General features: G+C 42.8%; 1 protein-coding gene across 10 annotated transcripts in view; it reads right to left on the reverse strand.

Moving 5' to 3' along the window:
- Positions 1-20,000, reverse strand: part of Obsc (Obscurin) — a gene marked incomplete at its 5' end in the record, with an annotated part of 440,143 nt that overhangs the window by 231,621 nt on the left and 188,522 nt on the right. For all 10 annotated transcript variants that reach the window (XM_070082639.1, XM_070082647.1, XM_070082643.1 and 7 more), the window contains 3 exon segments: positions 7,469-7,606; positions 7,812-7,976; positions 13,281-13,373. In XM_070082639.1, coding sequence (XP_069938740.1) covers positions 7,469-7,606; positions 7,812-7,976; positions 13,281-13,373 — 396 coding nt within the window.

The raw sequence follows: 20,000 nt of genomic DNA on the forward strand, positions 1-20,000 counted from the left end.
TCTTAAATCACTTGACCAGGAAAAGGCTGTGGGCCCAGACAAGTTGAGCCCAAGATTGTTGAGAAGATGTGCAGACCAGCTAGCAGCACCTCTAACTCGCATCTTTCAGCACTGCCTAGTACAGTGCAAATGGCCCTCTCCATGGAAAGAGGCAAATGTAGTCCCTGTTCACAAAAAGAAGAGCAGAGCAGAAATCAGCAACTACAGACCAGTGTCACTCCTGTCAATCACTGGTAAGATCCTTGAGACAATAATCTCAAGACAAATGACAGATTTTTTTGACTACCACTCACTACTTTGTGATCGTCAATATGGCTTCAGGAAAGGTTACTTTGCTGCTGATCTGTTGTTAAACCTCTCCACTAAGTGGCACCAGTCACTGGATGAATCCAAAGTCAGCTGTGTGGTAGCACTGGACATTGCTGGCGCTTTCGACCGGGTGTGGCACCAGGGCCTCTTAGCAAAACTTCAAGCACTGGGAATTGCAGGCTCTACGCTATGTCTCCTCAGTGATTACCTTCATGGTAGATCTCTAAGTGTAGTCCTCAATGGAACGGAATCAGCAAGGCATCCTATTGGGGCAAGCGTTCCACAAGGAAGTGTGCTGGGTCCACTGTTATGGAATGTCTACTTCAACGACCTTCTTCATCTCATCCCAGAATCACATGCATATGCAGACGATTGTACACTGACATTCACTTATCCAAGAGAAGAAATGCCAGCTGCTCTAAGCTACATCAATCACAAGCTGAGAGCTATATCAGCTTGGGGAAATAGATGGCAAGTAACATTTGCACCTGAGAAAACGCAAATGATGATCGTCTCTAGGCACCATGATGGTAATGCTGGTGCAGTAGTAAGGATGAATGGGACGATGTTGGCACCTGGAGAAGAAGTTGATATCCTTGGGGTGAAATTTGACTCCAAACTAACCATGAAGAACCATGTTGTAAATCTTGCAAACAAGGCAGCCAGGAAGCTTACAGCACTTCGCCGTATCTCGCATCTGCTTGACAGTAGGGGTTGCAAGATCCTGTACGAGGCACAAGTACGCTCACACCTTGAGTATGCTCCACTTTCTTGGTTTGCCTGCCCCCCCTCTCATCTGCGACTGCTTGACAGAGTAGAGAACAGAGCAAGACGTCTCATCTCTCGCCTGGACCCATCCTGGATAGATCTGTCATTTCAGCAGAGCCTTCAATATAGGAGGGATGTGGGTGGCCTTACTGTTATGTACAAGGCCAATATTGTCAAAATACCACACTTGGATCCACTTCGAGGACAGCGTGAAACAAGCTTTTATGCTACAAGACGGGCAGAAAGCAGCAACTTCACTCTGGCTGTACCCTTCTCCAGAACATCACTCCATCTGAGATCATACATACCCAGGATGACTCGAGTATGGAACACATTCGTACAGCATAATGATGTTAACGAGATAAAGTCACTTGATCAAATGAAAATGCTGGCCCACAGATGGCTCCAACTTCATCCTGTTTCCTACTTGTATGTCTCATAACAATAAAAATGCTTTCAAATGAGCTGATGTAGGTAACAGCTCTTAGCTTGCCAATAAAGTTAGGAATCCTTAACCTTGTCAAACCCTGTGTAAAGAGAGAGAGAGAGAGAGAGAGAGAGAGAGAGAGAGAGAGAGAGAGAGAGAGAGAGAGAGAGAGAGAGAGAGAGAGAGAGAGAGAGAGAGGCTGTACAAAAACAAGCTTCTTGTAATACCTAATAACTCTCCGGAATAGTTAATTCACTTTGATCTTCAATTTGTTCGTTATCTGTGAACTCTACGATAGCCTCTACAGCTATACGATAGCCTCTTAGAATTCTACGATAGCACCTTCAATTATATAATAAATTCTGCAATTCTGCAATAACCCCTAGAATTTTTACGACAGCCTCAACAATTCTACCATAGCCTCAACAAATCTACGATAGCCTCAACCATTCTACGATAGCCTCATCAACTCTACGACAGCCTTAACAATTCTACGATAGCCTCAACAAGTCTACCATTGCCTCAACAATTCTACGATAGCCTCAACCATTCTACGATAGCCTCAACAATTCTACGATAGCCTCTACACCTATAAGGAGAACTTGACGACTTGAGAAGACTACAATAACTAGAGGAGACATAAAATCAATCTTTCCCTCTCTGGAAGCAACGAGAAAAGCCTCACATGAGCGATAGATATACCAATTATGCTTTCCCTTCTCTAAAATCCATCTTTCTCTCTCTCTCTTAGCAATCAAGGTATCCTCGTACAAGCAAAATATCGATTTATCGATGCTTTCCCTTCTCTAAAATCCATCTTTCTCTCTCTCTTAGCAATCAAGGTATGTTCGTACAAGCAAAATATCGATTTATCGATGCTTTCCCTTCTCTAAAATCCATCTTTCTCTCTCTCTTAGCAATCAAGGTATTCTCGTACAAGCAAAATATCGATTTATCGATGCTTTCCCTTCTCTAAAATCCATCTTTCACTCTCTCTTAGCAATCAAGGTATGTTCGTACGAGCAAAATATCGATTTATCGATGCTTTCCCTTCTCTAAAATCCATCTTTCTCTCTCTCTTAGCAATAAAGGTATCCTCGTACGAGCAAAATATCGATTTATCGATGCTTTCCCTTCTCTAAAATCCATCTTTCACTCTCTCTTAGCAATCAAGGTATCCTTGTACAAGCAAAATATCGATTTATCGATGCTTTCCCTTCTCTAAAATCCATCTTTCTCTCTCTCTTAGCAATAAAGGTATCCTCGTACGAGCAAAATATCGATTTATCGATGCTTTCCCTTCTCTAAAATCCATCTTTCACTCTCTCTTAGCAATCAAGGTATGTTCGTACGAGCAAAATATCGATTTATCGATGCTTTCCCTTCTCTAAAATCCATCTTTCTCTCTCTCTTAGCAATCAAGGTATCCTCGTACGAGCAAAATATCGATTTATCGATGCTTGCCCTTCTCTAAAATCCATCTTTCACTCTCTCTTAGCAATAAAGGTATCCTCGTACGAGCAAAATATCGATTTATCGATGCTTTCCCTTCTCTAAAATCTTTCTGTCTCTCTCTTACACATCCAGGCATGTGTCACAGCCTCTTATTTTCTCCCCTCCGCACAAATTAGCCAGCAGCCACCACCCTGACATCACAAACACTTATAACGCTCGCCTAAAACACACCTCTCAGCTAGGTCACTAGAGGCGTGGCAACTTTCTCCCCAAAATAAGTCTGTTTTGAAGGGGTTTTAGAGCGTTGAGGCTGCTGACTAACTCGCATCTGCTGAGATGAAAATGATTTCAGTGTGTTGTGCGCCCGTTCACCAGACAGTGCAGAGAAATTAACAAAAGTCAGGCTAGAAATACCCGGGGGATTAGTCACGAGTTGGCGAACGTTTATTAAACGAGACGATCAGCATTTACCAAACGACACGTGACTGGCTGTTTATTTAAAAAAAACGCACAAAAAAAGGGCGTATTTAAAAAACGACACCTGATTGGGTGCTTATTTTTTAAAAAAAAGGCGCGCATTGACAACACGAGGCCTGATTGGTTGTTTATATTTGGAGAAGGAAAATTTTTTTTAATAGGCTAATCTGTATGGAAAAATAACAAAACCCGAAAAGCAAACAAGAGGTGAACACAATGTTGTTATCGTAGTGTCTGAGTAGATAAACAGGTAGATACAATGTTGTTATCGTAGTGTCTGAGTAGATAAACTGGTAGATACAATGTTGTTATCGTAGTGTCTAAGTAGATAAACAGGTAGATACAATGAAGATATCGTAGTGTCTGAGTAGATAAACAGGTAGATACAATGTTGTTATCGTAGTGTCTGAGTAGATAAACAGGTAGATACAATGTTGTTATCGTAGTGTCTGAGTAGATAAACTGGTAGATACAATGTTGTTATCGTAGTGTCTAAGTAGATAAACAGGTAGATACAATGAAGATATCGTAGTGTCTGAGTAGATAAACTGGTAGATACAATGTTGTTATCGTAGTGTCTGAGTAGATAAACAGGTAGATACAATGTTGTTATCGTAGTGTCTGAGTAGATAAACTGGTAGATACAATGTTGTTATCGTAGTGTCTGAGTAGATAAACTGGTAGATACAATGTTGTTATCGTAGTGTCTGAGTAGATAAACTGGTAGATACAATGTTGTTATCGTAGTGTCTAAGTAGATAAACAGGTAGATACAATGAAGATATCGTAGTGTCTGAGTAGATAAACTGGTAGATACAATGTTGTTATCGTAGTGTCTGAGTAGATAAACTGGTAGATAGAATGTTGTTATCGTAGTGTCTGAGTAGATAAACAGGTAGATACAATGTTGTTATCGTAGTGTCTGAGTAGATAAACTGGTAGATAGAATGTTGTTATCGTAGTGTCTGAGTAGATAAACTGGTAGATACAATGTTGTTATCGTAGTGTCTGAGTAGATAAACTGGTAGATACAATGTTGTTATCGTAGTGTCTGAGTAGATAAACTGGTAGATACAATGTTGTTATCGTAGTGTCTAAGTAGATAAACAGGTAGATACAATGAAGATATCGTAGTGTCTGAGTAGATAAACTGGTAGATACAATGTTGTTATCGTAGTGTCTGAGTAGATAAACTGGTAGATAGAATGTTGTTATCGTAGTGTCTGAGTAGATAAACAGGTAGATACAATGTTGTTATCGTAGTGTCTGAGTAGATAAACAGGTAGATATAATGTTGTTATCGTAGTGTCTGAGTAGATAAACAGGTAGATACAATGAAGATATCGTAGTATCTGAGTAGATAAACAGGTAGATATAATGTTGTTATCGTAGTGTCTGAGTAGATAAACAGGTAGATACAATGAAGATATCGTAGTGTCTGAGAGAGTAGATAAACTGGACAACATTTCTCCCTCTAGTGACGGTAGACATAACCGGCGCGCAGAAAAAAACTTTCCTTTTGACCACATTTCGTTCAGGGCTGAGTTTTACCGGTAAAAGCCGGAGGGAGAGGAGTGTGGGGAGAGAGCCTTCTGCTATCCTCTCCCTTACCTCAACTTTATTGACGATTATCTTCTTCCCTGTGACTTCTACCCCCCCCCCCCCTTTCCTGTCATTCCTTCCCTCCTCCTCCTTCCCACTAACACCATACATTCTTAGACTTTCTCACCTCTTCCCCCTCCCCCCTCCGAGACGGATGTTCTGAAAAGAAGGGAGGGAGGGAGGGGGGTGCAAGATGCCAACATTCCTGGGTAGCACTATCAGGCACCATGCCAGTCTGGCACCTCTCTCTCTATCTCTCTCAAAATTTCGATAATTCATTTTTCTGCCCCTCTATCAGAGAGATAGAGATAGAGTCCAGCAAAGTTTGTTTATCTCTTCCTAACAAAACATGAGCGCGCCTATACAAATCCACACTGCTGCATGTGATCTTAGCTGGAAGCTGGGTTAACCAAAGCCCTCTAATGATAAACCGAATTTCCTAGAATTAGCCTGGCTAACTAGGTGCTGCGGCCTTCTGACATTTCAGATTATCCCGGACGTGGTTACCACACTAACGCTGCTTACCATGAGTGTGGAGGAGGAGGCAGCAGAAGTGATGGAGGCACGAGGCGATTCACTGAAGAAATGGAGCTGAACACACACACACACACACACACACACACACACACACACACACACACACACACACACACACACACACACACACACACACACACCAGGTTGAGAGATTGACCACCTCAAAACTGTACTATTCCAGGATAATCTACTTGGACTTCCTACTCATTTCTGCAACATTGCAAGCTCCTGATAATGTGTTGATTGAAACACGAAAAGTCCAAAGCTATAATTCAACTTCCCCTTTGGTTGTTTTGCATATTGTATCGCTTGTTCGCGATTATTGCATCTCTCTCTCTCTCTCTCTCTCCATATATATATATATATATATATATATATATATATATATATATATATATATATATATATATATATATATACATATATATGTGAAGGAAAACCTGAAGGAAAGGAATGTGGTTCTCGGAGATACGTCAATGAGGATTTAATATAAATTTCTGAGGTCAAAGCCTCCTACTGATGTTAGTTTATTGAAGTTTTTTCTCAAGGCAGCTATGACCAACTAAATTACGCTTATCAGCATGGAAAACATTCTCTCTCTCTCTTTCTCTCTCTCTCTATGACTCGACCCCTGCAACCTAATTGTAGTTGCAAGGGTCGAGTCATGTGTGTGTGTGTGTGTGTGTGTGTGTGTGTGTGTGTGTGTGTGTGTGTGTGTGTGTGTGTGTGTGTGTGTGTGTGTGTGTGTGTGTGTGTGTGTGTCTTCCTAGGAACCCAGACACACCCGCATTACAGCCAATGAATAAACGAAGGTAAGAACGTAAACTAACAAGTGAGGATCGAGAGTGGGAGATGGGAGGGGGGAGGTGGAAATGGGGGAGAGGGTTGTGGGGGGGGAGGGTTGTGGGGGGGAGGGGTGTCGGGGGGGGGATCGTCAGCAGCAACATACACACCTTAGGTCACCTTAGTTCAGCTCACTGAAATACACCCGAGGAGTGTGACCTACTGGCCATGTCTGTTCACTGCCATGTTTGTTCATGGCCATGCTTTTTGAGGGCCATGTTTTTCATGGCCATGAACAAGTTCCCTCTTCCTCAGTGATCCTAGAAAGGTATCCCCGTCCTGCACAACCTTAGCTGCTGCACAACCTCAGCTGCTGCACAACCTCAGCTGCTGCACAACCTCAGCTGCTGCACAACCTCAGCTGCTGCACCTCAATGAAGATTTTAATGCAATCGGAAGAGGCACTGACAAGTTATCACATAGAAATATTAAAATTTCCTCAACCAAAAATTGGCAAATTAGGTCACACACACACACACACACACACACACACACACACACACACACACACACACACACACACACACACACACACACGCACGCACACTCATGGCCCAAGTTTATTTCAAACCTTCCAATAAGAAACACCAGGTTTGAAGCCAAACTGAAGAGGCGTTCTCTTGTTATCCCAGACAGACTAAGAGCCTAAAATACACAAGCACACTAAGTTTGATGCCGCTCTGAAGTTGTACGATCAAGTTGTCAGCACTGACGGACCCCAACTGCAGCAAGTCACTTTGTCTGATCTTTTGTGTGCTATCCTGGTTATCTTACACTATGTATCCTATTTGTACTTATGTACCTGGAATTATGTACCTGGAATTATGTACCTGGAATTGTACTTATGTACCTGGAATATACACTGGTAGACAGACACTAGAAATATACGTGTACCTAACAGCTTCCACATAGCTATATGGGCAAAATATACCCAAAAATAAATGGATATATCCCGAAAAATAAATGGATATACCCCAAAATACCGAATATTCGTAAATTTGAATATACCATTATACTGGAAGGGTATATACCCAGGGGAAGTATACTCACCCTGATGATGTCCTTGAGGATGAAGACAGACCTGTCCTCACCTATCCTCTTAACCTTGGTAATGAGGATTCTTGCTTTGAACAGGAACAGGTATCTGTCTCTGGCTTTCTGACCAGCTTCCTTAACGCTGAACCAGTCCTGTGAGAGAGTGACAGTGAGAGAGAGTGAGAGTAACTAAAAACATATATACACATCATAAACACAAGCATACACACGGATACAAACACCTACACACACACACACACACACACACATACAAACAAACCCCCACACACAAACACAAACAAGTAAACAAACACAAACATATATACACATAACCAAACACACACACCACAATACTCACGTGTCTAATAAGTCTCCCAAGTTTAAATAGGTTTCCTTTAAAACCTTCGATGGAGGTAATAAACTTAGCGTCCGTAGCCCTCTGAGGAATAGTTTGCATCAAATCATAGGCTCGTTGTAGGTCAGTGGTGTCGTCCCCGAGCCTCGAACTGTACTTGACCAGCTCCTGAAAGGTCAGGAGGGGGGGGTATCAGTGCATGGAGCCTGGGTAACACACACACACACACACACACACACACACACACACACACACACACACACACACACACACACACACACACACACACACACACACAAGCAGCCATCCTTGGGTGACCTGAGTAGTCAGTAAGTCGGATTGAAGACCACTGCCACAGATTAAAAGTTAGTGCCACAGGGCAAAGATCAGTGCCACAGGTCAAAGGTCAAACTCACAAGTCAAAGGTCAGTGTCATAGGTCAAAGGTCAGTATCACAGGTCAAAAGTCAGTGCCACAGGTCAAAGGTCAGTGTCTCAAATCAAAGATCAGTGCCACAGGTCAAAGGCTAGTGCCACAGGTCAAAGGTCAGTGTCTCAGATCAAAGATCAGTGTCTCAGATCAAAGATCAGTGCCACAGGTCAAAGGTCAGTGTCACAGGTCAAAGGTCAGTGTCACAGGTCAAAGGTCAGTGTCACATGTCAAATATCAGTGCCACAGGTCAAAGGTCAGTGTCACAGGTCAAAGGTCAGTGCCACAGGTCAAAGGTCAGACTCACAAGTCAAACGTCAGTGTCACAGGTCAAAGGTCAGTATCACAGGTCAAGTCAGTGCCAGAGGTCAAAGGTCAGTGTCTCAGATCAAAGATCAGTGCCACAGGTCAAAGGTCAGTGTCACAGGTCAAAGGTCAGTGTCAAAGGTCAGTGTCACAGGTCAAAGGTCAGTGTCACAGGTCAAATATCAGTGCCACAGGTCAAAGGTCAGTATCACAGGTCAAGTCAGTGCCACAGGTCAAAGGTCAGTGTCTCAGATCAAAGATCAGTGCCATAGGTCAAAGGTCAGTGCCTCAGATCAAAGATCAGTGTCACAGATCAAAGATCAGTGTCACAGATCAAATATCAGTGCCACAGGTCAAAGGTCAGTGTCACAGGTCAAAGGTCAGTGCCACAGGTCAAAGGTCAGTGTCTCAGATCAAATCTCAGTGTCACAGATCAAGGATCAGTGCCACAGGTCAAAGGTCAGTGTCACAGGTCAAAGGTCAGTGCCACAGGTCAAAGGTCAGTGTCTCAGATCAAATCTCAGTGTCACAGATCAAAGATCAGTGCCACAGGTCAAAGGTCAGTGTCACAGGTCAAAGGTCAGTGCCACAGGTCAAAGGTCAGTGTCTCAGATCAAATCTCAGTGTCACAGATCAAAGATCAGTGCCACAGGTCAAAGGTCAGTGTCACAGGTCAAAGGTCAGTGCCACAGGTCAAAGGTCAGTGTCACAGGTCAAAGGTCAGTGCCACAGGTCAAAGGTCAGTGTCACAGGTCAAAGGTCAGTGCCACAGGTCAAAGGTCAGTGTCACAGATCAAAGATCAGTGCCACAGGTCAAAGGTTAGTCACAAAACATAATCAGGTGACCTTTATATTAACATAAGGTCACGTGACCTTCATATTAACATTTTCAGTCAAGAAGAAACACGAGGATGAAGGTGATGATGAGGAGACTATGAGCAGAAGATGAAGAATATGAGAGAGGAGGGTTTATGTTGTGGTTGATTGTGTGGTTGATGTTGTGGTTGATTGTGTGGTTGATGTTGTGGGTGATTGTGTGGTTGATGTTGTGGTTGATTGTGTGGTTGATGTTGTGGGTGATTGTGTGGTTGATGTTGTGGTTGATTGTGTGGTTGATGCTGTGGTTGATTGTGTGGTTGATGCTGTGGTTGATTGTGTGGTTGATGCTGTGGTTGATTGTGTGGTTGATGCTGTGGTTGATTGTGTGGTTGATGCTGTGGTTGATTGTGTGGTTGATGCTGTGGTTGATTGTGTGGTTGATGCTGTGGTTGATTGTGTGGTTGATGCTGTGGTTGATTGTGTGGTTGATGCTGTGGTTGATTGTGTGGTTGATGTTGTGGGTGATTGTGTGGTTGATGCTGTGGTTGATTGTGTGGTTGATGCTGTGGTTGATTGTGTGGTTGATGCTGTGGTTGATTGTGTGGTTGATGTTGTGGTTGATTGTGTGGTTGATGCTGTGGTTGATTGTGTGGTTGATGCTGTGGTTGATTGTGTGGTTGATGCTGTGGTTGATTGTGTGGTTGATGCTGTGGTTGATTGTGTGGTTGATGCTGTGGTTGATTGTGTGGTTGATGCTGTGGTTGATTGTGTGGTTGATGCTGTGGTTGATTGTGTGGTTGATGCTGTGGTTGATTGTGTGGTTGATGTTGTGGTTGATTGTGTGGTTGATGCTGTGGTTGATTGTGTGGTTGATGCTGTGGTTGATTGTGTGGTTGATGTTGTGGTTGATTGTGTGGTTGATGCTGTGGTTGATTGTGTGGTTGATGCTGTGGTTGATTGTGTGGTTGATGCTGTGGTTGATTGTGTGGTTGATGCTGTGGTTGATTGTGTGGTTGATGCTGAGGTTGATTGTGTGGTTGATGCTGTGGTTGATTGTGTGGTTGATGCTGTGGTTGATTGTGTGGTTGATGCTGTGGTTGATTGTGTGGTTGATGCTGTGGTTGATTGTGTGGTTGATGCTGTGGTTGATTGTGTGGTTCATGTTGTGGGTGATTGTGTGGTTGATGCTGTGGTTGATTGTGTGGTTGATGCTGTGGTTGATTGTGTGGTTGATGCTGTGGTTGATTGTGTGGTTGATACTGTGGTTGATTGTGTGGTTGATGCTGTGGTTGATTGTGTGGTTGATGCTGTGGTTGATTGTGTGGTTGATGCTGTGGTTGATTGTGTGGTTGATGTTGTGGTTGATTGTGTGGTTGATGTTGTGGGTGATTGTGTGGTTGATGCTGTGGTTGATTGTGTGGTTGATGCTGTGGTTGATTGTGTGGTTGATGTTGTGGTTGATTGTGTGGTTGATGTTGTGGGTGATTGTGTGGTTGATGCTGTGGTTGATTGTGTGGTTGATGCTGTGGTTGATTGTGTGGTTGATGCTGTGGTTGATTGTGTGGTTGATGTTGTGGTTGATTGTGTGGTTGATGTTGTGGGTGATTGTGTGGTTGATGCTGTGGTTGATTGTGTGGTTGATGCTGTGGTTGATTGTGTGGTTTATGCTGTGGTTGATTGTGTGATTGATGCTGTGGTTGATTGTGTGGTTGATGCTGTGGTTGATTGTGTGGTTGATGCTGTGGTTGATTGTGTGGTTGATGCTGTGGTTGATTGTGTGGTTGATGTTGTGGGTGATTGTGTAGTGTGGGTGGTTGTGTGGTAGGTTGTGTGGCTGGTTGTGTGGTAGGTTGTGTGGTTGGTTGTATGGTAGGTTGTGTGGCTGGTTGTGTGGTAGGTTGTGTGGTTGGTTGTATGGTAGGTTGTGTGGTTGGTTGTATGGTAGGACGTGTGGTTGGTTGTATGGTAGGTTGTGTGGTTGGTTGTATGGTAGAATGTGTGGTTGGTTGTATGGTAGGTTGTGTGGCTGGTTGTATGGTAGGATGTGTGGTTGGTTGTATGGTAGGTTGTGTGGCTGGTTGTATGGTAGGTTGTGTGGTTGGTTGTATGGTAGGTTGTGTGGCTGGTTGTATGGTAGGATGTGTGGTTGGTTGTATGGTAGGTTGTGTGGCTGGTTGTATGGTAGGACGTGTGGTTGGTTGTATGGTAGGTTGTGTGGCTGGTTGTATGGTAGGACGTGTGGTTGGTTGTATGGTAGGTTGTGTGGCTGGTTGTATGGTAGGTTGTGTGGTTGGTTGTATGGTAGGATGTGTGGCTGGTTGTATGGTAGGACGTGTGGTTGGTTGTATGGTAGGTTGTGTGGTTGGTTGTATGGTAGGATGTGTGGTTGGTTGTATGGTAGGTTGTGTGGCTGGTTGTATGGTAGGACGTGTGGTTGGTTGTATGGTAGGTTGTGTGGCTGGTTGTATGGTAGGTTGTGTGGTTGGTTGTATGGTAGGTTGTGTGGCTGGTTGTATGGTAGGACGTGTGGTTGGTTGTATGGTAGGTTGTGTGGCTGGTTGTATGGTAGGTTGTGTAGTTGGTTGTATGGTAGGTTGTGTGGCTGGTTGTATGGTAGGACGTGTGGTTGGTTGTATGGTAGGTTGTGTGGCTGGTTGTATGGTAGGATGTGTTGTTGGTTGTATGGTAGGTTGTGTGGCTGGTTGTATGGTAGGATGTGTGGTTGGTTGTATGGTAGGTTGTGTGATTGGTTGTATGGTAGGTTGTGTGGCTGGTTGTATGGTAGGATGTGTGGTTGGTTGTATGGTAGGTTGTGTGGCTGGTTGTTTGGTAGGATGTGTGGTTGGTTGTATGGTAGGTTGTGTGGCTGGTTGTATGGTAGGTTGTGTGGTTGGTTGTATGGTAGGTTGTGTGGCTGGTTGTACGGTAGGATGTGTGGTTGGTTGTATGGTAGGTTGTGTGGCTGGTTGTATGGTAGGATGTGTGGTTGGTTGTATGGTAGGTTGTGTGGCTGGTTGTATGGTAGGATGTGTGGTTGGTTGTATGGTAGGTTGTGTGGCTGGTTGTATGGTAGGATGTGTGGTTGGTTGTATGGTAGGTTGTGTGGTTGGTTGTATGGTAGGTTGTGTGGCTGGTTGTATGGTAGGTTGTGTGGTTGGTTGTGTGGTAGGTTGTATGGCTGGCTGTGTGGTAGGCTGAGTGGTTAACTGTATGGATGTTAGGTTATATGGTTGATTGAGTCGTTGTGTGGGGAAGTGGTTTGTATATAGGGTGACAGAACGAGTGTGTACTCACCTATTTGTACTCACCTATTTGTGGTTGCAGGGGTCGAGTCCTAGCTCCTGGCCCCGCCTCTTCACCGGTTGCTACTAGACCCTCTCTCTCCCCGCTCCATGAGCTTTATCAAACCTCGTCTTAAAACTGTGTATGGTTCCTGCCTCCACTACGTCATTTTCTAGGCTATTCCACTGCCTTACAACTCTATGACTGAAGAAATACTTCCTACTATCTCTCTGACTCATTTGTGTCTTCAACTTCCAATTGTGGCCTCTTGTTTCTGTGTCCCCTCCCTGGAACATCCTGTCCTTGTCCACCTTGTCTATTCCACGCAGTATTTTATATGTCGTTATCATGTCTCCCCTGACCCTCCTGTCCTCCAGTGTCGTCAGGCCGATTTCCCTTAATCTTTCTTCATAGGACATTCCCCTTAGCTCTGGAACTAACCTTGTTGCAAACCTTTGTACTTTCTCTAGTTTCTTGACGTGCTTTATCAAGTGCGGGTTCCAAACAGGTGCTGCATACTCCAGTATGGGCCTGACATACACGGTGTACAGTGTCTTGAATGATTCCTTACTAAGGTGTGTGTGTGTGTGTGTGTGTGTGTGTGTGTGTGTGTGTGTGTGTGTGTGTGTGTCTCACCCTCAACAAGAGCTGGTAGTCGTTCAGTCTCTGGATGGGAAGCTTCAGGTGCTCTTGAAGTCGCTTGTCGTCCCCGATTCGCTGACTGTACTCCTGTCAAGTGCAAAATAATACTCCTTAGTACTCCATCATACTGCAGTCGCCTCCTCCTGCACTCGTTACCACTCCACTGTACTCCAGTCACCTCTCGCACTCGTTAGTACTCCAGTCACCTCCCGAATACATTAGTACTCCATTATACAACTCTACACTTGTACAACATTTAGGACTCTATATAATAGAAACGTTACACCACCCATTACACAACCAAGAATTAATGTTGGGAGAAGCACACCATTGTCTAACTTTCTTTTGTTTTTCAATTTCCAGACTGAAAAATGTCAACAAAGACCAACTCACCAGAGACAAACCAAACACAGTAACTGTTCTACCAATTAAAAATAACGACGCCGAAATTGTTAGCAACGCCGACGTTATTTAGTAATAACAAACATTGTATATATATATATATATATATATATATATATATATATATATATATATATATATATATATATATATATATATATATATATATATATATATATTTATATATTTATTTATTATCACACCGGCCGATTCCCACCAAGGCAGGGTGGCCCGAAAAAGAAAAACTTTCACCATCATTCACTCCATCACTGTCTTGCCAGAAGGGTGCTTTACACTACAGTTTTTAAACTGCAACATTAACACCCCTCCTTCAGAGTGCAGGCACTGTACTTCCCATCTCCAGGACTCAAGTCCGGCCTGCCGGTTTCCCTGAATCCCTTCATAAATGTTACTTTGCTCACACTCCAACAGCACGTCAAGTATTAAAAACCATTTGTCTCCATTCACTCCTATCAAACACGCTCACGCATGCCTGCTGGAAGTCCAAGCCCCTCGCACACAAAACCTCCTTTACCCCCTCCCTCCAACCCTTCCTAGGCCGACCCCTACCCCGCCTTCCTTCCACTACAGACTGATACACTCTTGAAGTCATTCTGTTTCGCTCCATTCTCTCTACATGTCCGAACCACCTCAACAACCCTTCCTCAGCCCTCTGGACAACAGTTTTGGTAATCCCGCACCTCCTCCTAACTTCCAAACTACGAATTCTCTGCATTATATTCACACCACACATTGCCCTCAGACATGACATCTCCACTGCCTCCAGCCTTCTCCTCGCTGCAACATTCATCACCCACGCTTCACACCCATATAAGAGCGTTGGTAAAACTATACTCTCATACATTCCCCTCTTTGCCTCCAAGGACAAAGTTCTTTGTTTCCACAGACTCCTAAGTGCACCACTCACTCTTTTTCCCTCATCAATTCTATGATTCACCTCATCTTTCATAGACCCATCCGCTGACACGTCCACTCCCAAATATCTGAATACGTTCACCTCCTCCATACTCTCTCCCTCCAATCTGATATTCAATCTTTCATCACCTAATCTTTTTGTTATCCTCATAACCTTACTCTTTCCTGTATTCACCTTTAATTTTCTTCTTTTGCACACCCTACCAAATTCATCCACCAATCTCTGCAACTTCTCTTCAGAATCTCCCAAGAGCACAGTGTCATCAGCAAAGAGCAGCTGTGACAACTCCCACTTTGTGTGTGATTCTTTATCTTTTAACTCCACGCCTCTTGCCAAAACCCTCGCATTTACTTCTCTTACAACCCCATCTATAAATATATTAAACAACCACGGTGACATCACACATCCTTGTCTAAGGCCTACTTTTACTGGGAAAAAATTTCCCTCTTTCCTACATACTCTAACTTGAGCCTCACTATCCTCGTAAAAACTCTTCACTGCTTTCAGTAACCTACCTCCTACACCATACACTTGCAACATCTGCCACATTGCCCCCCTATCCACCCTGTCATACGCCTTTTCCAAATCCATAAATGCCACAAAGACCTCTTTAGCCTTATCTAAATACTGTTCACTTATATGTTTCACTGTAAACACCTGGTCCACACACCCCCTACCTTTCCTAAAGCCTCCTTGTTCATCTGCTATCCTATTCTCCGTCTTACTCTTAATTCTTTCAATTATAACTCTACCATACACTTTACCAGGTACACTCAACAGACTTATCCCCCTATAATTTTTGCACTCTCTTTTATCCCCTTTGCCTTTATACAAAGGAACTATGCATGCTCTCTGCCAATCCCTAGGTACCTTACCCTCTTCCATACATTTATTAAATAATTGCACCAACCACTCCAAAACTATATCCCCACCTGCTTTTAACATTTCTATCTTTATCCCATCAATCCCGGCTGCCTTACCCCCTTTCATTTTACCTACTGCCTCACGAACTTCCCCCACACTCACAACTGGCTCTTCCTCACTCCTACAAGATGTTATTCCTCCTTGCCCTATACACGAAATCACAGCTTCCCTATCTTCATCAACATTTAACAATTCCTCAAAATATTCCTTCCATCTTCCCAATACCTCTAACTCTCCATTTAATAACTCTCCTCTCCTATTTTTAACTGACAAATCCATTTGTTCTCTAGGCTTTCTTAACTTGTTAATCTCACTCCAAAACTTTTTCTTATTTTCAACAAAATTTGTTGATAACATCTCACCCACTCTCTCATTTGCTCTCTTTTTACATTGCTTCACCACTCTCTTAACTTCTCTCTTTTTCTCCATATACTCTTCCCTCCTTGCATCACTTCTACTTTGTAAAAACTTCTCATATGCTAACTTTTTCTCCCTTACTACTCTCTTTACATCATCATTCCACCAATCGCTCCTCTTCCCTCCTGCACCCACTTTCCTGTAACCACAAACTTCTGCTGAACACTCTAACACTACATTTTTAAACCTACCCCATACCTCTTCGACCCCATTGCCTATGCTCTCATTAGCCCATCTATCCTCCAATAGCTGTTTATATCTTACCCTAACTGCCTCCTCTTTTAGTTTATAAACCTTCACCTCTCTCTTCCCTGATGCTTCTATTCTCCTTGTATCCCATCTACCTTTTACTCTCAGTATAGCTACAACTAGAAAGTGATCTGATATATCTGTGGCCCCTCTATAAACATGTACATCCTGAAGTCTACTCAACAGTCTTTTATCTACCAATACATAATCCAACAAACTACTGTCATTTCGCCCTACATCATATCGTGTATACTTATTTATCCTCTTTTTCTTAAAATATGTATTACCTATAACTAAACCCCTTTCTATACAAAGTTCAATCAAAGGGCTCCCATTATCATTTACACCTGGCACCCCAAACTTACCTACCACACCCTCTCTAAAAGTTTCTCCTACTTTAGCATTCAAGTCCCCTACCACAATTACTCTCTCACTTGGTTCAAAGGCTCCTATACATTCACTTAACATCTCCCAAAATCTCTCTCTCTCCTCTGCATTCCTCTCTTCTCCAGGTGCATACACGCTTATTATGACCCACTTCTCGCATCCAACCTTTACTTTAATCCACATAATTCTTGAATTTACACATTCATATTCTCTTTTCTCCTTCCATAACTGATCATTTAACATTACTGCTACCCCTTCCTTTGCTCTAACTCTCTCAGATACTCCAGATTTAATCCCATTTATTTCCCCCCACTGAAACTCTCCTACCCCCTTCAGCTTTGTTTCGCTTAGGGCCAGGACATCCAACTTCTTTTCATTCATAACATCAGCAATCATCTGTTTCTTGTCATCCGCACTACATCCACGCACATTTAAGCAACCCAGTTTTATAAAGTTTTTCTTCTTCTCTTTTTTAGTAATTGTATACAGGAGAAGGGGTTACTAGCCCATTGCTCCCGGCATTTTAGTCGCCTCATACGACACGCATGGCTTACGGAGGAAAGATTCTTTTCCACTTCCCCATGGACAATAGAAGAAATAAAAAAGAACAAGAGCTATTTAGAAAAAAGAGAAAAACCTAGATGTATGTATATAATATATATATATATATATATATATATATATATATATATATATATATATATATATATATATATATATATATATATTCAGTAATGTGTAACCTTCCCTATACATTCTTGTTTTCATTTCACTTATGTATCTGCTGAAGAGGACACCATAAGGGGGTCGAAATATACATACCCATAAATCTTCTGAGCTTCTGTCTCCATGTGGGTTATTACTGAGCATATATATAACAATAACTTTATCAATTATATAACAGTTTGTTGTTCGTAGCAGACGAGGTTAACAAAGTCATGTTAAACTCTGCCATAACACGACCCTACACACCTCAACTCTGGCTAAGTGAAACTGTAAAAAAATTAAAATATAACTGCTATCTTTTTTACAACACCCGATGTTATGTTGCTTCAGCGCGAGACGTAACCTGTGAAATATGGGTAGTAACTATCGTAGATTTTCACACTCCACTCCTAACCTGTGAAATACGGGAGTAACTATCGTAGATTTTCACACTCCACTCCTAACCTGTGAAATACGGGTAATAACTATCGTAGATTTTCACACTCCACTCCTAACCTGTGAAATACGGGTTATTTGTGTATCGCAGATTTTATCCTGGTGTGTGAAAATAGGGTAGTGGACACCGTAGATTTTATCGGACGAAGTGAAGTTTGGGTCATTACTATTTGCTGAGTCAGAAATTTGGGTGCTAACGACCGTAGGTTTTCGCAGCGCTGCCAGACAGATAAAATGTCTTCCCAGTTATCATCAAATAGCCAGAAACTGGGGTGGAGCTTTTGATCCAAGGAAGAGAATATACCTTCCCCTTCCTTGGATATAACCTGACTGAATCCCATTCTCCATGCTCTATATGATCCCTACGGGTTTACCACTTCCCCTCATAATAACAATAATAATTATACTTATAACAATAATTTATTAAATATGCCAGAAATTCCAAAAAAATATATTTCATAGGCCTAAATTCTAATTTTGTCAATGAAAGGATGGACGTGAATCATTCCTGTCAGGCTTCTCATCTTATCACAATTATACTGTGATACAGTAGCCTTATATATGACACTATACAGAGAAGCTTTATAAACTAGCTTACAACATTCCCGTATCTTTCACAGTCATGTATCTAACCTGGCTGTCTACTCCAGCTGCCTATTCCGGCTGCCTACTCTAGTCTGTATTTCTCCATTTGCTGGATATCGTGTTGAGTTATGAAAGAGCTTTTAAAGCTCCTACAGTTATGTAGTGGAGGTGTGATCTTAGAGTGAGTTACAGCCATGATAACATGTTTACGTTGGTGATTTATAGGGCTGTCACAACTTATACCGTACCGAGCCGTAGTGATTCACACTTGGCAGATCTCCCAGACACAGCCTCCCACATCACTGCCAGCAAACCTCATATAACACATACCGTCACATCTCTTTAACAGCTGTTTTATCAAGCTCTCTTACGTCTAGGACAATTTCATGAAGAAATCAGGGGAATTTTGACCACATTTGACAGGTTGATGGCAGGTGGTGCTTTGAATAGCGTTGTCTGCCACCTGTGTGTACTGCTATTTCGTACCTCGCTTTATCAAATACATTCATTTTTGGTACAAGATCGTTTGGTACAATTGTGGTGGACTGTTGCTGTTTGGTACAAGTGTGGTGGGTTCTTGCTATGTCTGGTACAAGTGTGGTGGGTTGTTGCTATGTTTGGTACAAGTGGTGGGTTGTTGCTATGTTTGGTACAACTGTGGTGAGTTGTTGCCATGTTTGGTACAAGTGTGGTGGGTTGTTGCTATGTTTGGTACAAGTGGTGGGTTGTTGCTATGTTTGGTACAACTGTGGTGGGTTGTTGCTATGTTTGGTACAAGTGTGGTGGGTTGTTGCTATGTTTGGTACAAGTGGTGGGTTGTTGCTATGTTTGGTACAAGTGGTGGGTTGTTACTATGTTTGGTACAACTGTGGTGGGTTGTTGCTATGTTTGGTACAACTGTGGTGGGTTGTTGCTATGTTTGGTACAAGTGGTGGGTTGTTACTATGTTTGGTACAACTGTGGTGGGTTGTTGCTATGTTTGGTACAACTGTGGTGGGTTGTTGCTATGTTTGGAACAAGTGGTGGGTTGTTGCTATGTTTGGTACAAGTGGTGGGTTTTTGCTAAGTTTGGTACAACTGTGGTGGGTTGTTGCTATGTTTGGTACAACTGTGGTGGGTTGTTGCTATGTTTGGTACAAGTGGTGGGTTGTTGCTATGTTTGGTACAAGTGGTGGGTTTTTGCTATGTTTGGTACAACTGTGGTGGGTTGTTGCTATGTTTGGTAAAAGTGGTGGGTTGTTGCTATGTTTGGTACAATTGTGGTGGGTTGTTGCTATGTTTGGTACAAGTGGTGGGCTGTTGCTATGTTTGGTAAAAGTGGTGGGTTGTTGCTATGTTTGGTACAAGTGGTGGGTTGTTGCTATGTTTGGTACAACTGTGGTGGGTTGTTGCTATGTTTGGTACAACTGTGGTGGGTTTTTGCTATGTTTGGTACAACTGTGGTGGGTTGTTGCTATGTTTGGTACAATTGTGGTGGGTTGTTGCTATGTTTGGTACAAGTGGTGGGCTGTTGCTATGTTTGGTACAAGTGGTGGGTTGTTGCTATGTTTGGTACAAGTGGTGGGTTGTTGCTATGTTTGGTACAACTGTGGTGGGTTGTTGCTATGTTTGGTACAACTGTGGTGGGTTGTTGCTATATTTGGTACAACTGT

This window comes from Cherax quadricarinatus, chromosome 7 (genome assembly GCF_038502225.1).
Source record: "Cherax quadricarinatus isolate ZL_2023a chromosome 7, ASM3850222v1, whole genome shotgun sequence".
NCBI classification, from domain to species: Eukaryota; Metazoa; Arthropoda; class Malacostraca; order Decapoda; family Parastacidae; genus Cherax; species Cherax quadricarinatus.